The sequence below is a fragment of the Lingula anatina genome, chromosome 8, assembly GCF_051362555.1.
Source record: "Lingula anatina isolate TDL-2025a chromosome 8, LinAna3.0, whole genome shotgun sequence".
Classification (NCBI taxonomy): Eukaryota; Metazoa; Brachiopoda; class Lingulata; order Lingulida; family Lingulidae; genus Lingula; species Lingula anatina.
In genome coordinates this window covers 3,391,191-3,417,508 of record NC_141774.1, presented here as the reverse complement: position 1 = coordinate 3,417,508, position 26,318 = coordinate 3,391,191, and the positions used below count along the sequence as shown (strand labels likewise).

Genomic DNA, 26,318 nt, shown 5'->3' with positions numbered 1-26,318 from the left:
GGAAGAAATCTGGAGATTCAGATCTGGCGAGAATGGTGGCCAAGAAAAGTCTATGCGGCGTGAGTTGATGATTGAAATTAAAATGATTCATACACATACCAGTAGCACAACAAGAAGGAAGTTGGCATTTTGTGCATATTTGTAAACACATAAAGGTTGCTATGGCAAAGTATAAACATTTGGTTGGAAGAAAACAACTAAATTGATCGAAAGAGAACATTTTTTTCCTTTTTGCATTAGGAAAAAACAGCGCTTATAATGCTATTTTTAAACTAGTCTCCTGTGGTGTTTCGTTTCAAATTTGACTAAATATTTGCAAGTCAGCCAACGTTTGAACAAGACGGAAGTGTTGATATTGTTTCCTTGTTGATGAGATATGTTTTTCATTGGAATTATACCCTTAACCATAAACAATATGCATGATTAAATAACCTCACTCGAAGGTGAGAGATGGAATCGACCGGAGTTGGAGGGAAATTACTCTCCGTCTTTTTCATAATTTTCGGGACTCTTTCGGCGCTTTCGAATGCCTATACTGTCATAGACACCTCGCCTACCGCGGATCTGACGTTACGTTTATCATATCAACCGTTCCACGTCAACATTTCCATCACAGTGCCGCCAGGGGTAACGCTGAAGGTAGAACCTGGCGTTACCGTTAAATTCGGCCCGGCTGTCGGTGTGCGCGTTGAGGGACGGCTTTTGGCAGTGGGACAACCCGACAAACGTATCCTTTTCACGGCTGCAGACCCACCCAACGTTGAAAGAGATGATGAGCAGCCACCTATTTGGTTCGATGGTGCCCGATTGGCCGGGGACTTCACGGAAAATCATCATGGACGCCTAGAACTTTTATACCAAGGTATCTGCAGTGTAGAATGTCTTTGTGTTTTTGAAGAGTTTATTTTTCTTTTTTCTCTTTTTATTTTTGTAAGTTATCTATTAGAATAAAATGTTGATTATCTGTTACAACTCAAGTGTTCATTGTTACGAAATGACGGTACAAAACTCTTACCTCGAAGTTGGGGGAATGAAATCTTATAGAAAAACTGTACATGTACATGTACAGTTTCCTAAAATAAAATATTTTCTGTGTCTACATTTCCTGCAAGGCAATAAATATTTCCCAATTCAGACCTTGCAAACTATTACAACAATAATTTCTGCTGCCCAGTTATTTAGAACTATATAAAAAAAATAAAAATTGAATTTATGTTATACGTCGGGTACAAGTGCAGGTTCTATACGGGCCCAGTAGTGTTTCGTGAGTAGGGGACAGCTTATTCCCGTCGAATATTGATATTGACTGGTAAACCACATAAAGAGTACATTTAATCATTATTTGGCTTATTATCGTAGGAGCTTAGGGGGTAGGGGTCCATGGCAAATTACTACTCCTTCTCACATATTCAAATATATCAGTTATAAATGCAAGAGTCCCCCCCCCCCCCACGACCACATACAGGCGTTATTCTAGAATCGTTTTGAAATGTTAGCGCTCATCTGAACCGAACCTCCTACTAGACCGAATATTCATTTTCCACAAATGTTTGTTAAAGAGAAGGTGTTATTTTCTCCTTTAAGGTAGTTTTGGCACCGTTTGTCAGAATGGCTGGGGTAGCTCCTACTACTACAACAATAACAACAGAGTTGTTGCCAGGATGTTGGGATATAAAACGTGTACCAAAGTATATAACAAAGGCAGTGGCACTGGAAGTATTCTTCTGAACAACGTGAGATGCAATGGACATGAGAGCTCCCTCTGGGACTGTCCTCACGATGGGGTCCGTGTACACAAATGTTGTAAGTATCTTACTGACCTGTTATCTTTATTCATGTATTTACTACTTTTGAGAACCATGATATTGCAATTGTGTAATCTTTTGTAATAGCCTAAGGCCAATGTCAGGAATGTTTCTTTGTTTGGTGAATTTCAGAGTGATCTTTTACGAAAAAATTAAACTTAATAATGGGGTTGGGTTGTATGAAAGCCGTATAACACTATACGTCGGATAACTCTATATACGGTATGTAAATGCCCTATACGGCCTTTTGCTAAACGGTGGATATATATGCATTGTATAAAGAGCGTATAAACAGGCAGGTAGCTAACCGGTGAATAAAATCACCATACAGTGGAAAGTTGCTAAGAACAACCTCATTTTGAAGATATTTGCTATAGTAGGGGAGCCAAACTCCAAAAGCCTTCAAAAAAGGGCAGTAAAAAATTAATGATATAAAATTTTCGAACACATCGTTGAAAAGCCTGATACCTGGGATTTATGAATCTGCTTATTGGACAAATGGGCTCAATTGCGAAAGTGACCAAAAATCCAATATGGCCGCCATCCATGGTGAATACATAGAATTAGCATCAGTTATGAAAAGTGATTAATATTACTTCTTTGCTGAAGTGTATAATACTTTCATTGTGTATTTATTGTGGAATTATGTACTTACTTGTGATCTGTAGCAATAATTTGACAACTGGATTCAAAATGGCCGCTTCATCCAAGATGGCGGACAATATTTCACAAATTTTTGCAATTAAGTCATGTTTTCTTCAATCTAGAATTTCTTTTAATCGTGATATAAGCAAACTGTCATCACATATAGCTTTTCTATAATATTTCACACATTTCTGTTGTCTGCATGCACTATGGAAGCTTTTTGATTAAGAGAAAAATCCAATATGGCCGCCACACACCCCTCACCATTATGAGTCAGAAGCATAACGAATATCTTTTTGAAAGTTGAAATACCTTATTAAATGAAGTGTATTTTATTTTTATTTTACAATATGCAGGTAAAGGACAATTGTTTTAAATTTTAAAGGTAAATTTGAGATGGTGTCTTGACCCAAGATGGCTGCTTTATTCAAGATGGCGGCCAAAAATTTGCCAATTTTTGCAGTTAAGCCATGTTTTATTTAATCTAGAATTACTTTCAATCATGATAGAAGCAATACACCATCAAATATTAATTATGTACAGTATGACCTGTACTTCCTCTCTCTGTACAGTATGAAGCTTTATGATTAGGAAAAAATCCAACATGGCCACCATGCACCCCGACCTTTATGGCCCAAAAGTGCGCACAGCATGCACCTTATTTGCAAGATCAAATATCTTCTTCAATGAAGTATATTTCATGTTTCCTTTGCAATTTATTGGTAAAGGACAATTGTTTATTTTTAAAGGTAAAGCTAAGACCATATTTTTTTCAATATGGCTTCTTTATCCAAGATGGCTGCCATTATATTACCAATTTTCACAACTGAGGCACATGTTCTATAATCTAGAAATTATTTCAACCACGGTAAAAGCAATATTCCAAGAAATATAAATTCTCTTAAATATTTCCCACATTTTAATACCTGTAAAGAATATGATTAGGCCTTTTTCATTAGAGAAAAATCCAATGTGGCTGCCATATACCCCTTACCATTACAAATCAATGGTACCATGTGTGCTTTACTGACAGTTGAAATCTCTTATTTAATGAAGTATATTTTTCAGGTGGCAGTGATATAGATTTTATAGATGACATCCAACACTTGTCATTTCTAGATGACATGTAATGAACTTTTCTTTATATATGGAGTGAATGTCGTAAACTTAAAAAAAATTAGGATGCTTAATTCAAGTGTGAGTATGAAATAGGAAATCTTGATTTCGACTAACTTAGTGGATAATGCAATCTAAAGATTCCACGCTTCATGTCAGATTTACATTAGGTAGCACAAAGAAAACCCAAGTCCACATAATGACCAGTTAAACGATTTATTCGTTGACGTGTCTAAGTCTCCAACTCCTAACTTCTTGAAAACACGTCTGCTCCGTCTTTCCCAATCTCCTCTCCCCTCTTCTTTTCTCTCCCAAAGGTATCAATTCTCATCGCTTTTATACTAATTTCTTATCTTATGTGGATTTGAACGTTAATTGCCTATAATTGTTTAGTTAAATTGCAGTATAAAAGGAGAAGAAATGCGAAGACAAAACAACGTCGGTCTTTGTGTGACTTTCTCCCTAAACACTTTCTATGTTGCTGTCAAAAAAAAAAAAAAAAAAAAAAAAAAAAAGAACCGAGATAGCGACCATTTAAACTGCCGCTGCTGCTTTTACAGGTAGACATCCTCGTTTATCATTTAGATGCTGAGGAATGTCATAGTAGCTACAATACACTGTATAGCAAACCTCGATCCAAGTTATGGAAGGTTTAAGCACAAAACGATAAGTTGAGGGTATTTTTTCATTCAAGACAAAATTCAGTATCTATGATGTGTGACAATAGGGACTTTACAAAGCTTCACGTGTACTTAAATATATTCCAGTAACATATGGATTTAGGTTAGCGACGTAACCGTACTTCACAACCTGAGGTATCCCCGATGAAAGCACCAGGATAAGCATTGAAAAGCGGAGTACAATAATTAACTTTTTTAAATATCGATTACAACATGCTGTACAATGGCTGAGTCGTAAAAGGGTTAATGAACTTCTTTGTCTTAAAAACATTTCATTTCGAAATTAAAAGAATCAGTTTTTTCGAGAGGCATGGGAGGGGGAGACATAGTTCACGTCAGGTGATTCATTAAAGCCGAGGAGTGTTTCACTATCAAATATGTAAAGCACATGTCATAAAAACACTATAACACATTTTTGTTACATTATGCAACATGTGTTCATTTATATAGCAGGGCGAAGTTAACGCCAAAGGTAAACAGTAACTCATACCGTAATCCTTCTTGTCCATTTATTTAAATCGTATCAAAATGTTTGATACACAATGTTCATAAATGTCATACTTTTGTCGATTTATTGGAACCCTATTTGTACAAAGTAGGTTAGCATAAGTTAAGCAACAACCAGTATGAAGAACAACTCCCTTTTTAAGTGAGGCAAGACACCCTTTTCACACTGATTATAACCTTGATAAAGACATTATGCAACAAGGAAAAGGAGTTATGTAAAGTCCTATCAACTCGAGTGTGAAAACAACACATTCTTTGTCACTTTACAAGACAATGGAGGCGAGCAAGTGGAGTAATTACAATATACAATCAAAAGGAAATTAGTTTAGAAAGCTTACTTCGGGTCAGCCCTTTGCTTGTTCGAAGGAGAGAGTTAGATATCGCGACGCGACCTTTGTGTGTTCGTGTTTAAACGTGTGAAAGACAGTCTTGTCTTGAATCGCTGTTGATATTGTTTATAGTCAATATTGAAGTATACCCCTTCGCCCACATGTACATGTAAACGTGTTAGATTGCCTCATGTTCACTATATTTCTTTCAGGTGGATCAGACAAGGCGTTGAGATGACCTTCAGGGTTACCACTTAATATGGAATATTATTTTTTGGCGAGAAAATTTTCTACAAAATATTTAATTTCTCTCTAACTACTTTAAATATCCAAAGCTGAGGTGTCACTCCATATGTAGCCAGGTGTGTTACCTAATTACCACACAACTCTCGAAACAATTGATGCATGCAGTTGCATGTTCTGTGGTCAGAAATGTGAGGGTTGGTCTTTTCGGCAATTTCTGCCCTTGTATAAAAACGCATGGGTTGGTCAATCTTTGGAGTGTGTTTAGAGAAGCAACAAAGGGATCGCTCTGAAACTTGACAGGTACCTTAGTGAAGATATGGATCGACAGCTAAGCAACGCAGCTTACTATGGGATTCTTGCTCTCAGTGAAAATGGCCAGAAACGGACAGCCATTGCCAGGTAATTCGACATTTATCAGGAACCGTTTGTGAAGTCCTCCAAAGAAACGCTGCAACAGGACACCTACTCCAATACCTTGACCAGGGTGTCCGCGTATCACACCAAGAAGACAGGATCGCCTTCTCCTTAGAAGACGCCGTACTGATCGTACAAAGACAACCAGTGTCCTCAGAAAAGAGAGGCAGAATGTCATTCAAACGCCCGTTTCAAGGTCCCACGTGAACAAGAGATTTCTGCAAGCCGATTATTTTGCACGAAGGCCAAGAGGGAAACCACTGTTAACAGCAGGCAATATACAGCAACGTTTGCAATGGGCTGGGGACCACGTGCGTTTGCAGCCAAAACACTGGAATCACGTCGTTTTCAGTGATGAGGCCAGCTATGGATTTTTTAGGGTTGATCGTCGAATCCGTGTACACCGACGTGTACGAGGGGCATAAAACAATGATTGTGTACTGCATAGGGTGCAAGCAGGGGATGGTAACGTCTCTGTTTGGGGAGCATTTCATGTCGGTGCCCAGAACCAGTTGGTTTTTCTAGGAGGCAACCTCATCCAGGATTTCTACAGAGACATTCTACAGCAAACAATGCTTCGATTGGTAAGAGTCATCTTCAGGAACAACTTTGTGTACCAAGACGACTGCGCAACCCCACATCGAGGCCGCAGATTCACTGTTCTTTTTCAAAACCAATGGGTTCAGCAACTGCACTGGCCTGTAAACTCTCCAGATATGAACCCAATTGAAAATCTGTGGGCGGAAATAAATCACAGAATTAATAGCTATGGTCCTCGGCCGGTAAATTGTGATGAACTGCGACAGGCAAATATCACTGCGTTGAATGATATCCCCACTCAAACTCTAAAAAACGTGTCACAGGGTATGCCATGTAGGATGAGGGCGTTGCAGGCGGCTGCTGGAGGTCATACCCGCAATTACTGACTTTTCATGATTTACTGTAGTGAGTCCTTTGACTGTGTAACATATCACTGTCCGGAGGCTATCATTTTCTTTAATATCTTATCTTAAAGTTTATATCAAACTGGTTAGTTGACATCAAACTGGTGATATGGTTTTCTGGGGGTGTTCCTTTCTTTTGAATGGCATCTTATGTCAAATTTGATATTATTGTCCAAAATATCTCACAACAGAAGACTGGATGTTATTATCACTCAGTGACATGCGTTTTTAATGACTCAAGCCAAAAATTTAATCAGCACTCAAAAATAACAATGAATAAAAAATATTCCATATTAAGTAGCAACCCTGTAAGTGATGTGCACGAACCTAGCATGTTTAAATTCTAGAAATTTCAATTTGTACAATCTTTCATACACGGCCTCATATTTATATTACTCCCAGGCTATACTCTTCGGTGTTATTGTATTACACGGGACTCTAGGGAAACCTGAAGCACAGAGCATTGTGAAAGTTAATTCGCTACGCAGTCTTGTTATATTCTTCATGCAGTTTTATACATGTAGCTAGGATAAACACTGTGAACTTGAAACAGGCTTTATTTAGCTTTACATGTACTTATTTTACGACAATTTAAACAAAACCAGTCAGCAAGGCTTGCTTTGATCAAGGAGTTACATCAGTTGTACTTCCTTGCTTTGATTTGGTGTTAACCTGACACTGGTTTTAAAAGAACTACAGGTAATATAAATATGTTTGATGGATTAAATCGCCGACATCGTTATAATTTAACTAAATGTAGTCATTTACACAGTAACACAGGTGATATTTATAAGTTGTCTGTCATTCAGCACGCATTACAGTGAGAGTAGCCAAACAGTGACGATGATCAATTCAAGCACAGTCTAGACAAGTGTTGTTTACAAAATAGATCATGATGAATACGCTTACGCTTTAATCAATAATCAGCACACGGTTCGGTTAATGTCACTTAAAAGCTTTCTATCAAAGACGTTCAATGAAATCACAAATCATTTGACCATTAAAAAAGGACAGGTTCAAGTGGCAGTATTTGGCTTCGTTCACATGCAATGTCTATTTTCTATTTTCTATTTTCGGTATGTCTTATGATCACGGTCTGTGCACTGAATATCCCGCCGCGTAATTACTGGCAGCGCGAGCCAGTTACTTATAGTAACTTATAGTAACTGGCTCGCGCTGCCAGTAATTACGCCGCGGGATATTCAGTGCACAGACCGTGATCATAAGACATACCGAAAATAGAAAATAGAAAATAGAAAATAGACATTGCATGTGAACGAAGCCTTTGTTTCAGCTAGGGGGACTTCAGGTTCAGGTAGAGGGTTCAGTGTAGGTGTTTAATCGGATGATAGTAGCATTACGCCCTAGGTCTAAGCGAGTTGAATAGAAGATTTTTGTTTAAGCTTGTTCGAGAGATAATAACAGTCGCGTTTAACAATAGATATCAAGCTATAGTAAGACCCCTCCTCTTTAACTGATGATTTACACTGTTAATTGACCGTACTTTCATAAATTGTGTTATCACACAGTCAGACTTCCCTCTGTTGGATTTAGATTGTCCTTGCGCCTCTGTCAATGCACCTCATTTAATTTCAATATAATAATATAAGTATAGTATTAGTAACACATTCTTTCCTTATTCCTCATACATTTATATACTTGAATGCAGTATATTTATAATTAATGATACATTTATAAATTAATGCAATAAGATTTTTTTGAGACAGGTTGGTGCTGACGCTCATGCATGTTAATCAAACAAACAATAGTTCAGTTTTTGACTGCGGAAAAATTCACATTGAATGAAGTAACTGATAACAAATTTCACTAGCAGTTTGTTGGCAACACGAAAAACATAATCAGCTGCGCGTGCCAAATTAGTGAACGAGAGGACAGTTCGCTACGCGTGGCACGCGTTAGCATGGGTTCTAGCCTCTTAAAGCTATAATCCAATCGCCGCAACAAATAATGGGGACCTTCTGGCTGATGTATCCTGCTGTTAATAACACCTAGTTACAGCGGAAATGTCGCGCTCGCGCTGGACCACATAAACCGGCGTCATGGGGTTCACTTGCCTAAGGTATTGTGTTATTACGTCTAAACTATTGTTTTTGCGTTCGAATTTTGAAGGGATTTAGACGGCTCTCCATTGTTTATCCGCCCCTTTCTATTCACAGGATAGGGATTAAAACATTTCAAACGTTTTTAAAACGTTGTACAACGGAAACAAAATTATTACTAGCTTCCGTTTTCTGAGAGCACTGTTTATAAACTTTACAAGTGCGAACACACCTCTCTCATTTGACACATTTAAAAGGGCGGGTAGTGTATCGTCTGCTAGACCCTGCACATTTACCTCTGGTAAGGCAGCAAATAATATTTCTCTATCTAGTTTATAAGTAGTACACTCAAGAAAAAAGTGAACTTCATCTTCCACTGCATTACAGTGAGGACACTTTCTATCTTCAATTTTTGTTTTGGGGTGGGTATATCTGCCTCTTTCAATTTCTAACTCGTGGTCACTGACCCTCATTTGGGCTAGAATTTTTTTATATGTAAAAGAGACTTTTAATTCCAAAAATGGCTCAGCTTCATAGGATTTCTTAATGCTGTAGGTGCGGAGTTTGTTGGTATTTCTATGGATTTCTTACCAAAATTTTCGTTTTATTTCATTAATTATTTCTATTTCAAGATCTGGGTAGTTGTGGATTTGGCAAGTATGTCTGTTTGTATTAAGTTCCCAACAAATTTTAATATTTGACATTGTCTGATACCAGTTACTTCCATTTTCTATTTTTTTCCCTGTTATATGCTTGTTTAACAATTCTGTTATCTGGGACTTCTTGGAGTCTAGCACTGTATTTTGAGACTAATTTTACTATGTCCAAATATATTGGGAGGCGATCCAGTTCTGCTCGGCAGGCATTATTGCTGGCAGATTTCCTAATGCCCATTTACAAAATTTCAAGTGTACTTGCTCGAAAGGCATTTTATTTATTTTTTCCAAAGTCATCTTTTTTGTGATAATATTTCTTGTCCCCAGACTTCGCACCCATAAAGTAGTATGGGCTTAATCATTTTGTCAAAGAGTGACATTGTAAGAAGTGGAAAGGATATTTCATTTGATGCTAGTGTTCCTTTTAAGTCTAAGATTGCTTTGAGAGCTTTTTGTTTTAGATTTCCCAAGGTTTTCTTTAGTGATCCCGTGTTAGTAAATATTACCCCTAAGTATTGATATTGTTTAACTATTTCAGTTGGTCTATCATTTATGACAAAATTAAGTGATTCAGTTCTACCAGATTTATGAAAAACTATAACTTTTGATTTCTCTTTGTTTACACGTAATTTCCATCTCTCACAATACCTCTCAAGTTTATTCAACAGGGTTTGCAAGCCATCTTTTGTTTTAGAAATCAAAACCAAGTCATCTGCATACAGTATATGACTTAATTCCTCAACTTTGGAGCTGTAATTAACAGTGTAAAGTTCAGCTTTTATGTCATCAATAAAGATCGATGTTAAACAATATGGGACTAAGGTTGTCCCCTTGTCTTATGCCAATTTTAGATAAAAAAGGTTGAGTATATCCTTTGTCTAATGATACACCTCATCTTGTGTTTTCATACATGTATTTAATAATGTTGTATACTCTGCCTCAAATTCCGGTTTTGAGAAGTTTCAGGAAAAGTCCTTTATGCCATACTGTGTCAAAAGCTTTGCGTATACCAATGAAACAAGCATATAAGCGTTTTTTTTTTCATGTACTTGTTTATCAGTGATTTTAGTGTAAAAATATGATCGGTTGTCCGATATCCAGGTCTAAAACCTGTGTAATGTGTTTTTATTCATCCACAATGTTAAATTTGATTAAGAATGAAAGATTAATTGTCAGGACTGAGATATCCAAAATTAATGTTTGGTTTGATCATAGAGTCTCATTGACGGACACATTGCTTTTTGTTTTGTATTATTTAACCAGAGAATATGTTTTATTGTTTGCTTTCTTTACCACAGAGATATCGTTTCCTACTTTATATATATTTATATTTGATTCATTTAAGGTTTAATAAAACTCAGAGTGGAAGTGGGCCAATTTAGTTTTACCATCATTGAAGACTAAGTAGTTGGACCTGAGCCAAGATCTAAGTTCGTACACACAAGCCTCAATAGTTCCGGGTAAAAGATGTGGTCTTAGTCGATCTTGCAAGGGCTTTGGGTTTTGATATTTTACATAGAAAGTTTGAACCTACATTGTAGCTCTTCAAAACTGTTGTTGCACTCTTGTCTTTGATCCCAATACGCTACAATGCTACTGATGTAGTCTTTGGGGTTGTGTAGTCATCCCTTTGTTCTTTTGATCTTTTTTGCAATGATCTGCATACCATATGTTAATAAACAGTATTATCAAGACGTTCCACTTGTGTCCTAGTTCTCCACCTCCTAGACCATCTATTTGTCGTGAGTAAAAACACAAATTGAAATAGCTGCCACCAATGCCGCCTGTCCTTCTGTGGTCTTCCAATGTTTTTGTCTTTGTCGTTCTCCTAGTGCTAAGCGACTTTCAGAAATGTGTAAAATGAGTCAGTCAACTGTAACCAAAATAAACTGTGAACAATAACATCGAGTTCTGTTCACATACCGTTTCCCTAAGTTGATCATAATATGCAAGCCTTTATGTTGTTGAATTTTTCAGTTCACAGTCAAGACGTGTGGCTGCAGTGCTCAGGTTACTCTGGTTATCGTGGGATTGCCAACGAAACAGCCAAGTACTGGTCTGGGATAGAGCTGGCGACTAACTCCTCCGTGTCAGGTTTAAGTGATCTCCAATATGTCGACATCGAATTCGCTGGTCTTCCTAACATCGGGACACACTCAAATGATACTGCAGCCATATCGATTAGTGGAAGCCCACCTGTGCTTGATAACCTGAACATCACAAATGTCATCGGTAATGGTGTTCTTCTCAGAGATATAACTGGACATGCGGCGATCAAGAATAGTAGCATTGAGGATAGCATGGGCAACGGGGTTTCCTTCAGAAGCTTTGGTGGTGACCTGGCAATGGACAATGTCCAGATATCTAATGTCCACAAAGCAGGTTTATATTACAACAGAACTTCCCCGCTGCCCTCGTATAAGATGTGCCAACTGCCGGAAACAACCGTTCCTGATGGAGAACCGCTCATTGTCAGCTTTGACACGACTGACCTTCATCTGGGGTCAAGGTCTTCCTGTTCTCAGGTAGGTACTTACTGGAACTTAGCAGCTCAGTGACTTGTCATATGTAAAGGTTAGCTTGTCCAATGCATGGCCCATTGTAAAACAGAGTAGAAAAATATTAACTTTTTACAAAAGATTCTGGCCATACATCTTGACATTTTGCTTTAATTATCATTTAGCAAGCGTTGAATTATTTAAGTACATGTGTAAATGATAATACTTACATTAGCGATGTTGTTTCATATTACATGTATTTCAATTTCTTGTGTTCCATCATATAGGTGTTTCGAAGTCAAAACCCAGGATATATTTTGGCGTTGCGTGTACTATATATAAGGACACGTTGGCATACAAATCGTAACATACTGGATATATTTGACGGAAACAGTTCGTCCTCCCGGCGGCTGGAGAGAGTGTATATGTACGGTACCGAGGTAAACATGCCGTCTCCTCTCTACACAAGTGGTGGGTCAGTCTTGCTGTCATTTTCAAGACTCAATATTGACTCTAGCGAACGATATCAAGGAATGTTTACAGTTCAGTCCGTTGCCGGTGAGTAAATATTAATTTTGTGAGAGAAAATAATTCGGTGCATCTCCATATATCGCAGTATATCGAATTCATTTTCACTTTCAGTTCATAATGACTAAGTGAGTCATGCCTGTCATAATGTCAGCATATACAGCTAAATATCCCATGAAAATGTTTGATAAGAATATGCTATTGTTACGTAAAGTTATATACTAGTACGTAAACTCGTATTTTTACAGCTTATTCAGGTCACTCGAGGGGTTTATCATTGAATATCGTCAAAGTTACAACATCCGGATATGGAATTTTTATCGAGAATCAACTGCAACCAATTCGCATATCAGGCTCTCGTGTGGCACATTCCTCAGAGACAGGTCTGCACGTGTATAAGGGCTCCGGTACAATTGTGCTTCAAGACAGCACCTTTGTGAATAACATCAACCATGTGTACTTTGAGCACATCCAGAGGAATGTTACCGTGAAGAACAGTGAACTCATTAACTCCTCTAACTATGCTTTGTCTGTTGGCACAACCCCGGTGTGGACATTATCAGATAAAATCAGCTTCATTTTTCAAAACAACACCCTGATGGATAATTTATTTGGTATATCAGTACCGCAAGCCAAACAGTGTGCCCTAACAGACATCGTAGTGTCCGGCAATGTCTTCCACAATCAAAGTGAAACTGCCCTGGAGTTAGGGTCGAGTTATAGATGTGGATCAAACAGACTCAGTTCCGTCCAAGTGAATGAGAATTCGGTTTCTAAAACTAATGGGACTGCAGCTTTTATAATAGATACTTACAGCTGGGACACCCAATTTCTCAACAACACGTTATCCGATAATGACGTGTCCCAGTGTGTTCTTTGTGTTTCTGCCTCCAGTTTGTTCATGACTGGAAATAAATTTAGAAACAACAGTGTAAGAACGGAAAACAAAAGACATGAGGTTGGTGCTATCACGGCCTTGATAAATGCTCCGAGTAGTTTCACATTCACAGACAATATTTTCGAAAACTTGTTGGTCGAATATCAACTGGCCACATGGCACGAGAATTCCGTCTTTAGAACACTAGATGTGTCACGCAATTACTGGGGAACATCAAACCCGCAAGATGTTTACTCTGGGATTATGGATAATACAAGGCGCTACACTCTGAGAACCGAGTTCCTATACACTCCGTTCTATATCACGTCTGATCTCTCCAGTTTGTCCTCAGCAACGATAGATGGGGATCCAGCACCATCTCCCTACACACTCGGTGGCCGCATTGACACCGACCTAACTCTAATGGACACTGGTAGGCCGTACACGGTGACACGTGACTTGAACGTGACAGCCAACGCCACATTAACCATAGAACCAGGCGTGGTTTTAGAATTTGAAGATTCTTTGGGGCTGTACATTGAAGGAAGACTTAATGTCAGTGGAACAGAGAGTAAGAAGTGCATCTTTACCGCCAAGGGGAAGTTGGCTACAACGAAAAATGTCACATCTAAAACAGATTTTGGTAAATTTTCGTTGCTTCGAGGACCATCGCAATCATATGACGCGGTATCGTTTTATGGACTACTTTACGGAGAAGAAAGAGGAGATATATTGCCAGTCTGTTATGATTCTTCATTGAGAGGGCCGATGTTGACAACATGGTTGGACGGAGAATGCAGGCGACTTGGATATGTTTCTCTTAGGCACATGAGCTCGATTTCTGATACGAATAAACTGGGGTTAAATATAAATTGTGCTGGGACTGAAACGGACTTTGAAAATGACTGCTTTACGGGTATGCAAAGATATAGGTGCACTATGTTCTTCAGAGTTGTGTGCACCAAGTATTCACGAGAGTCCACGTGGACCGGTATACGATTAGGTCTGACGGCTCGTCCCAGCTCTATACAACATGCGGTGATGCAGTTTGCTGGATACTTTGAGTCCGGGTCAAGCAGAACAGGCCCTTCTTTGCAGGTCGATTTCAACCGACATATCATTGACAACGTGGCCATTCTTACCTCTGGGGGAGGCATTCGACAAGTATACGTAGATGGACTGGATCGAAATATGACTAACATGGTGATGGCAGACATCGATACCAACGCCTTTGAAACATATACACTGAGCGCAACTCTAAGGCATTCACGAATGGAAGACATAAACTCTTATGCTGTATTGTTTCAATCAGGACCACACAGTTGGACAAGGACACCGTACTTTACTTCCTATAAAGAAGACTGTGGTGTATCATATCTGGCCAATGAAGGCGATATGATCCCATTTTATCACTACATGTATGCGCGTACACAATGCGGAACCTTTACAACCAGGTCAGACCTCAGACTACGGGTTTTTATCATCTACGGTGGTTATCGTGACTTCGAGCTACTTTTGACAGATACTGTGAAAAACTGGACAGTAGGTCTGAACTCGACGGATTCCGTTATCACCACCTCTACTAACACACTACAGTTCCTGAAGGGTTGGAGAAACAGCTGCACTGGATGCAGTTTATATATGTACGCAGTAGTTATGGCGGTGAAAGGTAAGCACCAGAAACTAATAGGTGTTAACTTGTAATTAGATATGATAGTTGGCTCAAACGCATCGTCTAACTCAGTAATTGTTTCATAAATTGTTTTTATCTGTCATATATTGATTTGCAGTTTTGCACACTCCAGAAAGTGAACCGAAATAAAAAGCGTGTTTCTTTCATAGAACATACTTGACAGAGAAAAATAACGAACTAAGTTTTCCGATATTGAATAGATATTTGAAGTGCACAGATATACCCTACTATCGCTTGCATCTTGGTATACATAAAAGAGCGCAATTGTTTCGGCATGGCTCGCAACGTGAATTCATGAGAAATGTTTGCTTCGACAAAAATGCCTGGAAATGAGGAATTACCCAACATTAAGGTAGACAAAGAGATAACCATAAACTTTCATTAAATGAATTTCATAAATATGTGCCCTTTGTTCCAAGATTTTAGGATCAAATGGTTAGGGAACTTTTGCAATTTAAATGTGAGTAAGATGGATTATTTATAAGACTAATGGGCACAAAAGAAACTCATGTGTTACGCAGCGTTGCTTTATTTTTGATAAATGCAGAAAAAATAAGACTAGAGCTTACTACTTCTGTAGACATATAGTTGTGAAATATGAATTTTTTTGCACTATAGTTTAAATGCACTCATGTATTATTTCTTTTATTATTATTACTTCTAAAAGAAATAATACATAAGTGCATTTAAACTATAGTGCAAAAAAATTCAAATGTAATGTAAGAACAACTGTAATATAAGACCGAAGGCCTATATATTTACAGAAATAAACAACTCTCATTCATAAATATGAATGTTATATAGCATGTTAGTAAACAATCAAGCTAAAACAATTTAATATATAACCGGCTGTAATGATATAATGTAATGATATACATGAACATTATTTGTCAACAAAAAGCGTGTGGTCATTTTGAAGATGACGTCAAATCACCAGTTTTGGGGTTAAAATGCTGTTCGTGGGTTTGTTGTGTTCTGTATTTACCTGGACTAGCAACATAAAAATGCCGATATGATAGATTGATACACGCTGATAAGATTAAAGAATGATTGAGGAACGCATATAAGGCGAAATAATGACATATTTAGGGGATATAATCTATGGTGTGATCATCAAAGGATATTTGTAATTTTCAGACGACCTGCCACCATACAAACCAAGTCTAACATTGAACAATGTTATAATCAGCGGGTCCTCCACAGCAGTGTATGTCCCATACCAAGGCTACACTAATGGAATATGGACTGACAGGAGACATCCAGAAGACCCCGATGTTGGCCAGTTAGGTATTGACATTAAAGACTCAGTCATAGTAGGAAACAACAGACTGGTGGATGTTAGGTTATATAGTGTATCTAATGTTCCACTGGTGAATGAATTGTTACCATCTTTCGCCATCTCAATCAAAAATACAACCTTAGATTCCAATGACTATGGAGTTTATATCCACAATTACCGTGGAAATCGAGAACAGTTTACCATTGACGGATGTAAGATCAGAAATACCAGGAACACATTGTTACAGTACAGTGTCCGGGAAGACAACCCCAAAGATGTGGACATTCAGTTCTTGAACAACGAAATCACTGATAACAGACATCATGTACTTGACATCAGCGGTGGTGCTCTACATATGACAGTATCGGGGAATAACATCACAGACAATGAGTACAGCTCTGGGTCAATGACCTTGTATCGGGGATACGAAAAGACAATACAATTCGTGAACAATGATATATTAGGTAACCATTACAGAAATATCATCGTCATGAATATGGAGAAAACATCCTATGACCTAAGCAAAACCCCAAACGTTGGACTGGTAGGGAATATCATTGCTAACAACACTTATTCATTCGGCAACAACGAACGTCAGCCATCACAGCCCCCAATGTCAGCTGCTCTCGTTTTAGATGGTTATGGAAATGTCTACATTCAAAACAACACGCTTCAAAACCCGGGCCTGGAGGCAGAGGTATATGTCAAGACTCGTTCTACAAAATGGACAGACACCACTGAAGCCAGGTACAACACGTGGGGATGTGAAAATACCGGCTGCGTGAGAAAACGTATATATGATGCACACAACGACATGTATCTACCGGAAGTGCGAATACTTCCATTTGTGTCAAGATCGAACGAGATGGTGTACACTCCTGACGTCACAGAGGGACTTCCACAAAGAAACGTCCTTGGCGGGTGGCTGAACAAGTCCATCACATTAGAAGCAACAGGTTCTCCATTCTATCTAAAAGAAGACTGGACTATTTTGCCCGGCGTTGAGGTTTTCATTGAACCTGGTGTTTGGATTAAGCCAGCAAGGGACAAAGGGATCCTCGTTCTGGGACGGATAGTTGCCAGGGGAGAAAAGAAAAAAAGGGTTGTCTTTGGCTGTCAATACCAAACAGCTAATTGCTCTTATTGGCAAGGATTGGTGTTTGCTTCAGATGACGTCAGTACTAGCCCTTCGGAATTGGTCTTTGTAGACGTTTTAAATGCAGGTTACAAAGGGAACATGTACGGCGCGACTGTGCAGTCTTTCAGCCCCAGTATCATCATACAGAACTCACGAGTGGTCCAGTCAAGGTTGAACGGTATTGAACTAATTGGACCAGCAGTGAAATCCAGCATCATTAAACGTAACGAGTTCCTTAACAACAGAGGTGTTGGGATAAATGCTGTTGTGGCTTCCCCGAGAAGTGTACCACTCAATACTAGGGTCAAACAAGAATCTGTGGGATGGCCTAGTGACGTTTATGGGGTCGATAATATTTGCGAAAGAACTTCCAAAATGCTCATTGTTAATAATAGAACTTTGGTTTATTATTCTCACGGAAAACAGCACGGAGGAAATTATTTTAATTGTACGCGTGCAATACGTTCTGAACTTGGACGGAATATCACAATCCAAATTGTACAGTTTAATCTGCAACGTTTTCAACTGGAAATATTCAAGGGATCGTCTCCTCTTCTCTCAAGGCGACTTCTTTATGCTGACCAGACAAACGATTCACTTCCTTCAGATGTTCCAATAAACAGTTCTAGTGTAACCATCCGGTTATATAGCAGGGCCAGTAACTGGGACACATATGGTTTGCAAAGCATGGTCTTTGGTATCAAGATCTTCAACGACACATCTACAGGTAAGATGTACATTCTCACATATACATACTAGTAGCATGTCATTGTGTTATTTGTCATTCATACAAAACTGTCAATTAATAGGAGTTCTTATGGAAAGAGTTTAAAATTTACAGTATGTAAAAATACAAGTAAACGTGTATATTTTACATGTTTCATAATCCATACTGTTGGGTTTGCTTTTTAGGGTTAAATGGCAACTTTGGCATCGAGGAAAACACTTTCTTTAACAATGGTCTGGGTGGAATTAACATAACTACATTTGGACAGAGTAATTTGGATATAAACATCAACAAAAACATATTTCATAGAAATGGACTTTCGACTTCCCATCGAGCTGAACATTCCAAAGCAGCTATTCGGCTTAATATCGCTGACACCATTGCTACATTAGCAAACAATTACATGGAAGGGAACCAGGGTGGCATCCACGCCAGGACTCACAGCGTATTCCAAAACAATAAGTTGAACGTTTGGAGCAACCAGATTCTCTTTACAACCCAGCAAGAGAGCATTCAGGTGGTAGAAGTAGAGGACGGTCCTCATACACAGCAATGCAGTATAGATGGGAATGTGATACAACACGGACAGGGAGATGGGTACAGTGATGTCATCCACCTGGAGGGTGTGTCTGGAACCGTCACAAACAACTACATCTACAACAACACGGGTTTACATGTGATGTGGTGGACAACTCCAGCCACTAGAAACACGAGTGACGTCACCACTGACAACATCATATACTACAATATTGCAAGAGATGCAAACAACATGGCAGCCATAGTTGCTGGTGGCTCATCGTTTCTCCACGACAACGTCTTCCAAAACCCTACATTTATATTTGAGATGACAAGTGAAGGGGCCTCTTCAACTGTGAATGCGTCTTCCAACTGGTGGGGTCTGACAGAGCATGCGCAGATCAAGCAGAGGCTACGAGATAGGGGCACGGGGTTCCCATACCCCGAGGTCTCTATACACCCAATCATCAATTCCATGTCTTCTTATCAAACAGGTGAGAATGTTTTTAACTCTGACGCCCCTGTAGCTGAAACAAGTCATATTTGCATTTTTTTATTTTTATTCTGTTATATCATGATGTCTATTGGTTATTTTAAATGAAAAAGTTGATCCGATACATTAATAATGTTTCATGTGATTTCATCATTGTATTTCTTGAATTACTTTTGGTATATTTTGTTAGGATAACAAAAATCTATTGATGATAATAATAATAACAATAACAAGTAAATTAAAACAAATCAACCAATATTTTGGTGTTGAACAGATAAATGGATTGGCATAAAATTCACCAAATTATTTACATAAAGGATTAAGGTTCCAAAGGCCTGATTATCCTTTCTTTGTATTAAAACATTACAACTGGCAATATCTTACGATATTTCTTTATGTTATATTTCAGGGCCCAGCGTTTTCCCTGCTGATTATCCCCGTCAGATAACAAAGTGCCCCGTAGGGCAGTTCATTCCCGACTCCAGAGTTTGTCGGCGGTATTACAGCTGCACTGAAGGAGGCGTTATTCCCCAGATGTGCCCAAACCATCTTGTCTGGAATCCGGAAATACAGGAGTGTGGCAGAGACGGTTGTGAGCCACAGGAAGCTTCTGGTAGGTGGTTTGGTTCTCGGCTACAATGAATACAAAAATACACTCAATGAAGTTCGTTTTGAACGTAATTTGATAAACCATATGTGAATTACCCTAGGGATATTTATAAACCAGGTACAGTATCTATCTGGTAAATCTAAAACAATTGGTTTCATGGTAAATCGTTTGGGTGAATTGCTGATGATACAGAATTTATCTGTTCCAGATTCGTGTCCTCTTGGTTGGCTGCAGAATAAGATGGTGTGTTACTTGTACGTCGGGGGAGCACAAAACTTCACTCAAGCTCGAGCTTCTTGTGAGGTATTCAATTGACATTTATTCATTAAGTCGTTGGTCTACTAACAAGGATAAATATTGTATTCAGAGAGGGATATACACTGTAGCAAATATTTGATGAATCTTGTGAGATAACGTTATTGATTGCTTACATATATTTCCACTACTTTGTTCAAGAGTCAATACAGTATGTTGGTCAATCTTGCTACGAAGTCTGAGCGAGCATTTGCAATCAGTATACTACGGTCACTAGCGGTGGGAGAGCGCAGTTTTGGCATATGGACAGAGACGTGGGATAAGGTATGGTATTTTGTGTTCTTCCATCCGGTTTTGAATAGAAAAGATTGACAATGACAAATGAAATACAGACAGAACAAGAGGTTAACAATATCAATGTGTAGTATGTGACATGTTAGCATACATGTTATAAAACAAATACATACATACATGGAATAAACATACGGTAGTGAGAATTTGGATTATATGGCATAGTTTATACATATTTTTATTTTTCGATTTATCTACTCGCATACATGTATCCTTGTAACGGTTTCCAGGAGGACGGAAAATGCCCACTGTTCAATTTGTCGAGTATTGACGGCAATGCACACATCTACAAAGATGATTGTTTCAGTCTTTCTCCGTATATTTGTAAACGGTCCGCAGGTAATAATTTTACTACAAACTATCATAAATGACATTCTAATAACATAACCTAATTTTCAAATGTACATAAGGGGCCAACTACTTGTATGCTCAAGCTGGCTGCTTGCGTTTGAAGTACGCTATTATATTTTAGTATGCCCTAATTTCCACTGTATTTTTCATTGTATTTACAAAGTACCTCCTCATTCCTATCCCCATCGTTATACAGCTTTGTCCTTCTATATGTACCATAGTTAACGAGTGTCCCAATGGCTGCACCTACAATGGGAGGTGTGGTAAAGATAAACGATGTCACTGTAACCGTGGCTGGGAAGGAAAGGACTGCTCTGTGTACCACTGTAGAGACAGGAACAAGTGTGGACAGTACGGGACATGTGTGGGACCGAACCAGTGCAAGTGTCAGCCTGGGTGGCAGGTAAATCCTTCATTGGATACGAGGTTGTCTCGATGGTGTTACGTATATTGAAGTTCATTAGAAGAAGATCCTGAATAAATGAATCAAGCAAAATTGTTGTGCACAATATCAGATGTTCGGTCCTGTTTCCACGACCAAACTATGATGCAGACAAATGGGCTAAATAACTGTGCACTAATTTTAAAATGCCTTTATCAAAACATGTAATATCTTATCACTGACAAACAGTTTTTCAATTGCATGACCCTTTTTGTTCATAGGGCCGCGCCTGTTCAGTAAGCTACTGCCCCGTGTACAGCACATGTAGATCTTGCACTGAACAGCCCGGGTGTGGGTGGTGTGACCACAAACAAAGATGTCTGCCAGGCCACGAGTCTCAGCCGTGGAGAGAGCAGTGTGGAACATGGTTCTATCACGACTGTTTCTCTGTAGACACACACATGGGATGTTCTAGTCAAGTTGAGGTATGTTGATTAAAGAAAGCTTTTATGATACGTTTGTTATTACAATATATACGCTATTACCTTAAGCAGAAGCTACACATGATTTGAATAGTATGAAAATGAATTTGTGGGGTGTGAAAGTCCCAGTTAGGTGCCAAATGTAAAATTAATAACAGATTAAACAAAACTGAGATCTGATACAATATTAGTTAGATTTTAAATGGATTGTATGATCACTGTACTTCAGCTGTTTCTTTTACCATACTATGTCAATTCCAAGTGATTCACAAATATCATGTCCGAAAATATACACTTCGTGTGAAAAAATCGATAACGGCTTAAATCACCATCATCTCGTTTTTGACATAATGCTGTATATTTAATGTATTCAGTATATCGGCTGTGACTACCGCCAGTGTAACTCCACCATACGGTATTCCAATGATGAGCTTTGTCACAGGTGTAGAGACGTGGAGGCCTGTTTCAGTGACGATGTGAGTAAGAGTATTTATAATGTAAATAAAAATAATAAGAACAATAAACCATTAATGGACCCGCAATCTGTTTAATGGGTGCCGTTATAATCCTTCAGTAAAGTATTTGTGTAAATATGTAAATGCCATTTCTTGTAAGTAAGCAAATGATGACTGCACTATATAATAACATACATATGTGTTTCTTCATATTTAATAACTGAACGCATACCATTCACCGATAAATGTAGAATATTAAAGTTTTTATGTCTAATTATTCTGCAAATTACCTTAGGAAATATGTTTTCTTGCATATTACACCGGTTAGATCTCATATAGCTGCCGTCAATGGGACATGAGGAAATGCCTAAATGGCCTAGTGCGACCAGTCTATAACCATGGCGACCGAGCCCTAGATACGACATTGCACGCACACGTGAAGGTCATTCAGCCTGGCAATGCAGAGTTTTATGTGTGCCCTATATCAAATACAGAACAAAGAGGTGAGCATTCATGTATGATATCTGTAATGTTTATGAGTTATTAAAATATGATGCAAAGTGGAATACGAGATATCTCATTATATGCCTTTTATGAGTTCTATCAAAAGTTTGCAAGTCTGTAAGTACATTTTGTTGAACATAGCGTCATGTTACTGCAATACTTGTGACGAATGTGACAAATATTACAAATAAAAGCAACGTTATCGATAACTTTTATATATAATTAATAAAAAGTCTTATCCCTTTTACTACAAATGTATTACTGTACCAAAGGTTAACCCACAGTTCATCATAAAGATACAGGTATTCCAGTGGGCATGCTGATCCTATTTCAGTTACGCTTCAATATTCACTTTCGCACGCAATTGAATTAAAATTTAAAACGCATGCTGATTTTTTTCCATCTGTCTGAATAATTTTTAATAGGTCACTCCATTCTTGTGACCAGAGACAAGGTCAAGTATTCCAGGTTTAGAGATTTTGTCATTGTCAGCAAGCAAGCTGGAGGAATCATGCATAAAGTGTACGCAACTCAAGAAAAAGGTGAGTTTATTATACTACATGTAACACTATTTGTCAACCAAATAAACAATGTGTGGAAATACTTCTGGCTAATTGTACAATGTCGAATACTTTTTTGACGTAACTTATGACTTTACATGTATGTCAGTAGTAGTTCTCTCTGGTTCAGTGATATTTCTAACGCATTAATATAGCACAACCTGAATATATTACTAAAGTACGCTTTATAAAAGTTGCATTTCAATGGCGTTTAACCAATAATCGGCATAAAATATAAACATGCATTTTTGGACAAAGTGTATGTCGTGATTTTCAATGTATGAATAGCATCAATGGTACATTTCATTAAAGCGAGATTTTAATTTAATCCTCCCCTTTAAATGTATTTTAATAGGCTTATAACATTTGCATGATTCAGTATACACCACTATACTAGTATTATATGTTTTTATCAGCTATGGCAATCGTTTTGTTCAGGAACATACCAATATTTTGCTGCTGTAAGGGCCTCGTTGGAAGATGTCATCCAGTATGCCAACTTTAACCAAACAGTTCCTGTCCGTTCCCTCATGGATGATAGGACGCTAGAGCACGTGCCGGAGAAACGCATCTTTAAAATTGCCTACATGTGGGAAGGCGCAGCCATTAGAGGTTCCTTAGTTCACGTGCTAAAAGGTGAATCTCGAGGAGGTCTGATTTCAAATTGTTCCCCAAATAATAATAATGATAAACGATAAATATAAATGGTTGAAAAACTGAATGCAAAGTTTACTTATATAAATTATTTACCTTACACTACAGGAAGTAGCGTACGTTTTTATTTGATGAATATGTGAACCACAGCTGATAAAAATATCTCATTTCTCATTTTAGATGATCATGTTTTTAAATGTCTTGGACATTGGTACAATGTCACCATAAGACCTGTGGCGTCTCAGTACATTGTGCTACGACAGAGTATGTCAAAACACATTAACGTTGGTGATGTGGTAGTCGGCGGGGAAAGCCAGGGCTTCCTCGAGGACATAGAGGGTATTGTAACAGAATCTGAGGCTGTGACGTATCACGCCAAAGTGAAGACGTGTAGTCAGGCTATGTCTTTTAGGTGAATGACATATTTGTATACAATGTATACTTTCTGTCTCATTACATCTTTGTTACGTCAAAACGTGACACATTATATCATGTGTAGTACATCATATTTAATTTCCGGTCCCGGTCGAGCTGTACATAATATTTTTAGTAACGACAACTCTTATTTTTGTCGTCTTTTTGCAATATTCTGAGATTTTTCTATGAATACTGACACGGTACAATTCAGTTTTTGCTTATTATTGGTCAACAGTGGGGCGTAAAACATATTTAAATTTGAAAAAATGTATTCAATGCCATAGGAAAGTTTACTGTACATTTTTAATGTGTTCGCACATGCATATAAAGGACACTTAATATTTTTATATAGAAAAGCGCATAACATGTGGCGTACTCAATGTGTTTTCTAGTCCCATTGCTGTCTCCCCTGTCTCCACATCTAACACAATGTACTGTCACGGCGGAGAACAAAATGACAGAAGCCTGCACATTAGTGAGTCAGTGAATCAAGAGACGGCGCCACCAGTCGTAGGTGACGTTATTCCAGGACGTACATCCGGCGCCTTTCTCGGTCAGGTAAACTGATGACTTGACTGGTATATCATATCACCATTTGACTCTGCAGCACATACATGTAGACTATAGCATTGTGTTACAAGGGGAGATGAGCCGTTTTGGATATTGTGCATATAACGTTAAAACTATATAATGCATAATTGTTCCACATTTTCTGCATGACTTTTGTAGAATAAAAATATGAAGATGTAGTTGCATGTTTAGCATACCAATCGCCAATCTGGGCTTCACGAGAGATACATATTTCTATTCAGGTTATTTCAAGGTTTGAGAAAGGGGGCTACGTTTTCCTGGAGTGTATCCCCATCCAGGACTTAAACAAAGACACAGTGCTGACGTCTGCTCCCTACACAGCTTTCCACCCCGACAGACGGCTGAACAACCAAATATCCACTGATGGCATATTTACATCACTGAAAAAGAAGGCGATGTTTGAGGTACCTGCGCTGCCAACTTGCATGTTGTTCCTGCATGTTTTGAATACAGTGGCTATTACAAACATTGTAGCTTGTCGTTAACCTAAATCATGATATGGAAAACGTAACGGTAAATACTTAAGTTACCGATGCATCGACCTAATAATACAATGAATTTAATTATATCATGTGTTGTATTAAGGCTACGTACTTACTTCTTATAATACACACGAAACATTTATTCTGGAATACATGTATACACATGGTACTCCAAAGCTTCGCTTTGTACTCCATCCCCCTTCGCTTTGTGCAAGTTTTCCTTTCCCTTAAGTATATCGCAGTGTATAAGACGAACGTTTACCTTTGTATATAGACAACCTCAGCATTAAGAAAGCAGCTGTCAGTTGACATGAATATAGTGGTGACAGCAGGACTGCAGCTCCATCTACAGTCCACTGTTCCCAAAGCACAGAAGATAGGGATCCGACTGGATGCAACCATTGACTACAATATGAACAACAGTTATGAGGCATTGGTCAGGTGCGGATGGTCCAGTGATTCACTTTTTTAACGTAGACAACGTAATGTGCACACGGCGAAGTTGTAGGTTGTTGAATAAAAGTCATGGCTTTTTTTTTACTTTCATTGTTTGCAACCATTATTGTAATTACTTCAAATAAGGAAAACGTACTTGCTACAAGCAATGCCTGCCCATTAAGGAAATATCACAGGTTGGCCATTTTTCAATTGCAACATACGGTACATGTACAACTATTCTTAAGTAATCTGTATGCTGTTTTAAACTAGTGCGTTCCTTTAATTTTCAGATACACCGAAGTCAACGAAGATCATTATCTTGTATCTGAACGTACATCTCTTGGCGTGCACTGCTTGGCTATCTCACAAGACGTCTGCTTGCCTCTTAATATCGCTCTCCTCAACATGAAGTACAGTTTTACGGCAGCGTCCCAGGTAAGTGGGAAGCAGTAATACCGACCAAAAACGGTTTAACTGTAGTCAGTCGAGGTCGCCTGTTTGAGATGGGGACGGGCGCCCTTCAACCTATGTTCGCAGTTTATAACACACTTTTATTACGCGACCACCCACAGTGAAGCCATAGTGTTCTGTTGTTCCTGCAATCCCCAGCTGCCTATGTGTATGTGTGTGTTTTT

General features: G+C 38.4%; 2 protein-coding genes and 1 long non-coding RNA gene across 3 annotated transcripts; all 3 read left to right on the top strand.

Moving 5' to 3' along the window:
- Positions 1-386: 386 nt before the first annotated feature.
- Positions 387-23,799, top strand: LOC106174103 (protein bark beetle-like). Its single transcript, XM_086994084.1, has 17 exons — positions 387-862; positions 1,585-1,803; positions 11,380-11,927; positions 12,188-12,371; positions 12,782-14,974; positions 16,136-18,142; positions 18,328-19,152; positions 19,561-19,764; positions 19,970-20,064; positions 20,218-20,340; positions 20,598-20,706; positions 20,940-21,121; positions 21,382-21,585; positions 21,957-22,058; positions 22,366-22,540; positions 22,967-23,083; positions 23,540-23,799. The coding sequence occupies exons 1-17, from the start codon at positions 451-453 to the stop codon at positions 23,797-23,799; spliced, it is 7,959 nt and encodes a 2,652-aa protein (XP_086850210.1). The 5' UTR covers positions 387-450.
- Positions 23,800-23,939: 140 nt separating this feature from the next.
- Positions 23,940-25,273, top strand: LOC147760189 (uncharacterized). The gene is made up of 3 exons (XM_086994674.1): positions 23,940-24,167; positions 24,565-24,730; positions 24,985-25,273. The coding sequence occupies exons 1-3, from the start codon at positions 24,022-24,024 to the stop codon at positions 25,246-25,248; spliced, it is 576 nt and encodes a 191-aa protein (XP_086850800.1). The 5' UTR covers positions 23,940-24,021; the 3' UTR covers positions 25,249-25,273.
- Positions 25,274-25,523: 250 nt separating this feature from the next.
- LOC147760188 (uncharacterized) lies at positions 25,524-26,136 on the top strand. The gene is made up of 2 exons (XR_015330797.1): positions 25,524-25,686; positions 25,974-26,136. It is a non-coding gene; the product is annotated as an uncharacterized LOC147760188 (long non-coding RNA).
- The last annotated feature ends 182 nt before the right edge of the window (positions 26,137-26,318 follow it).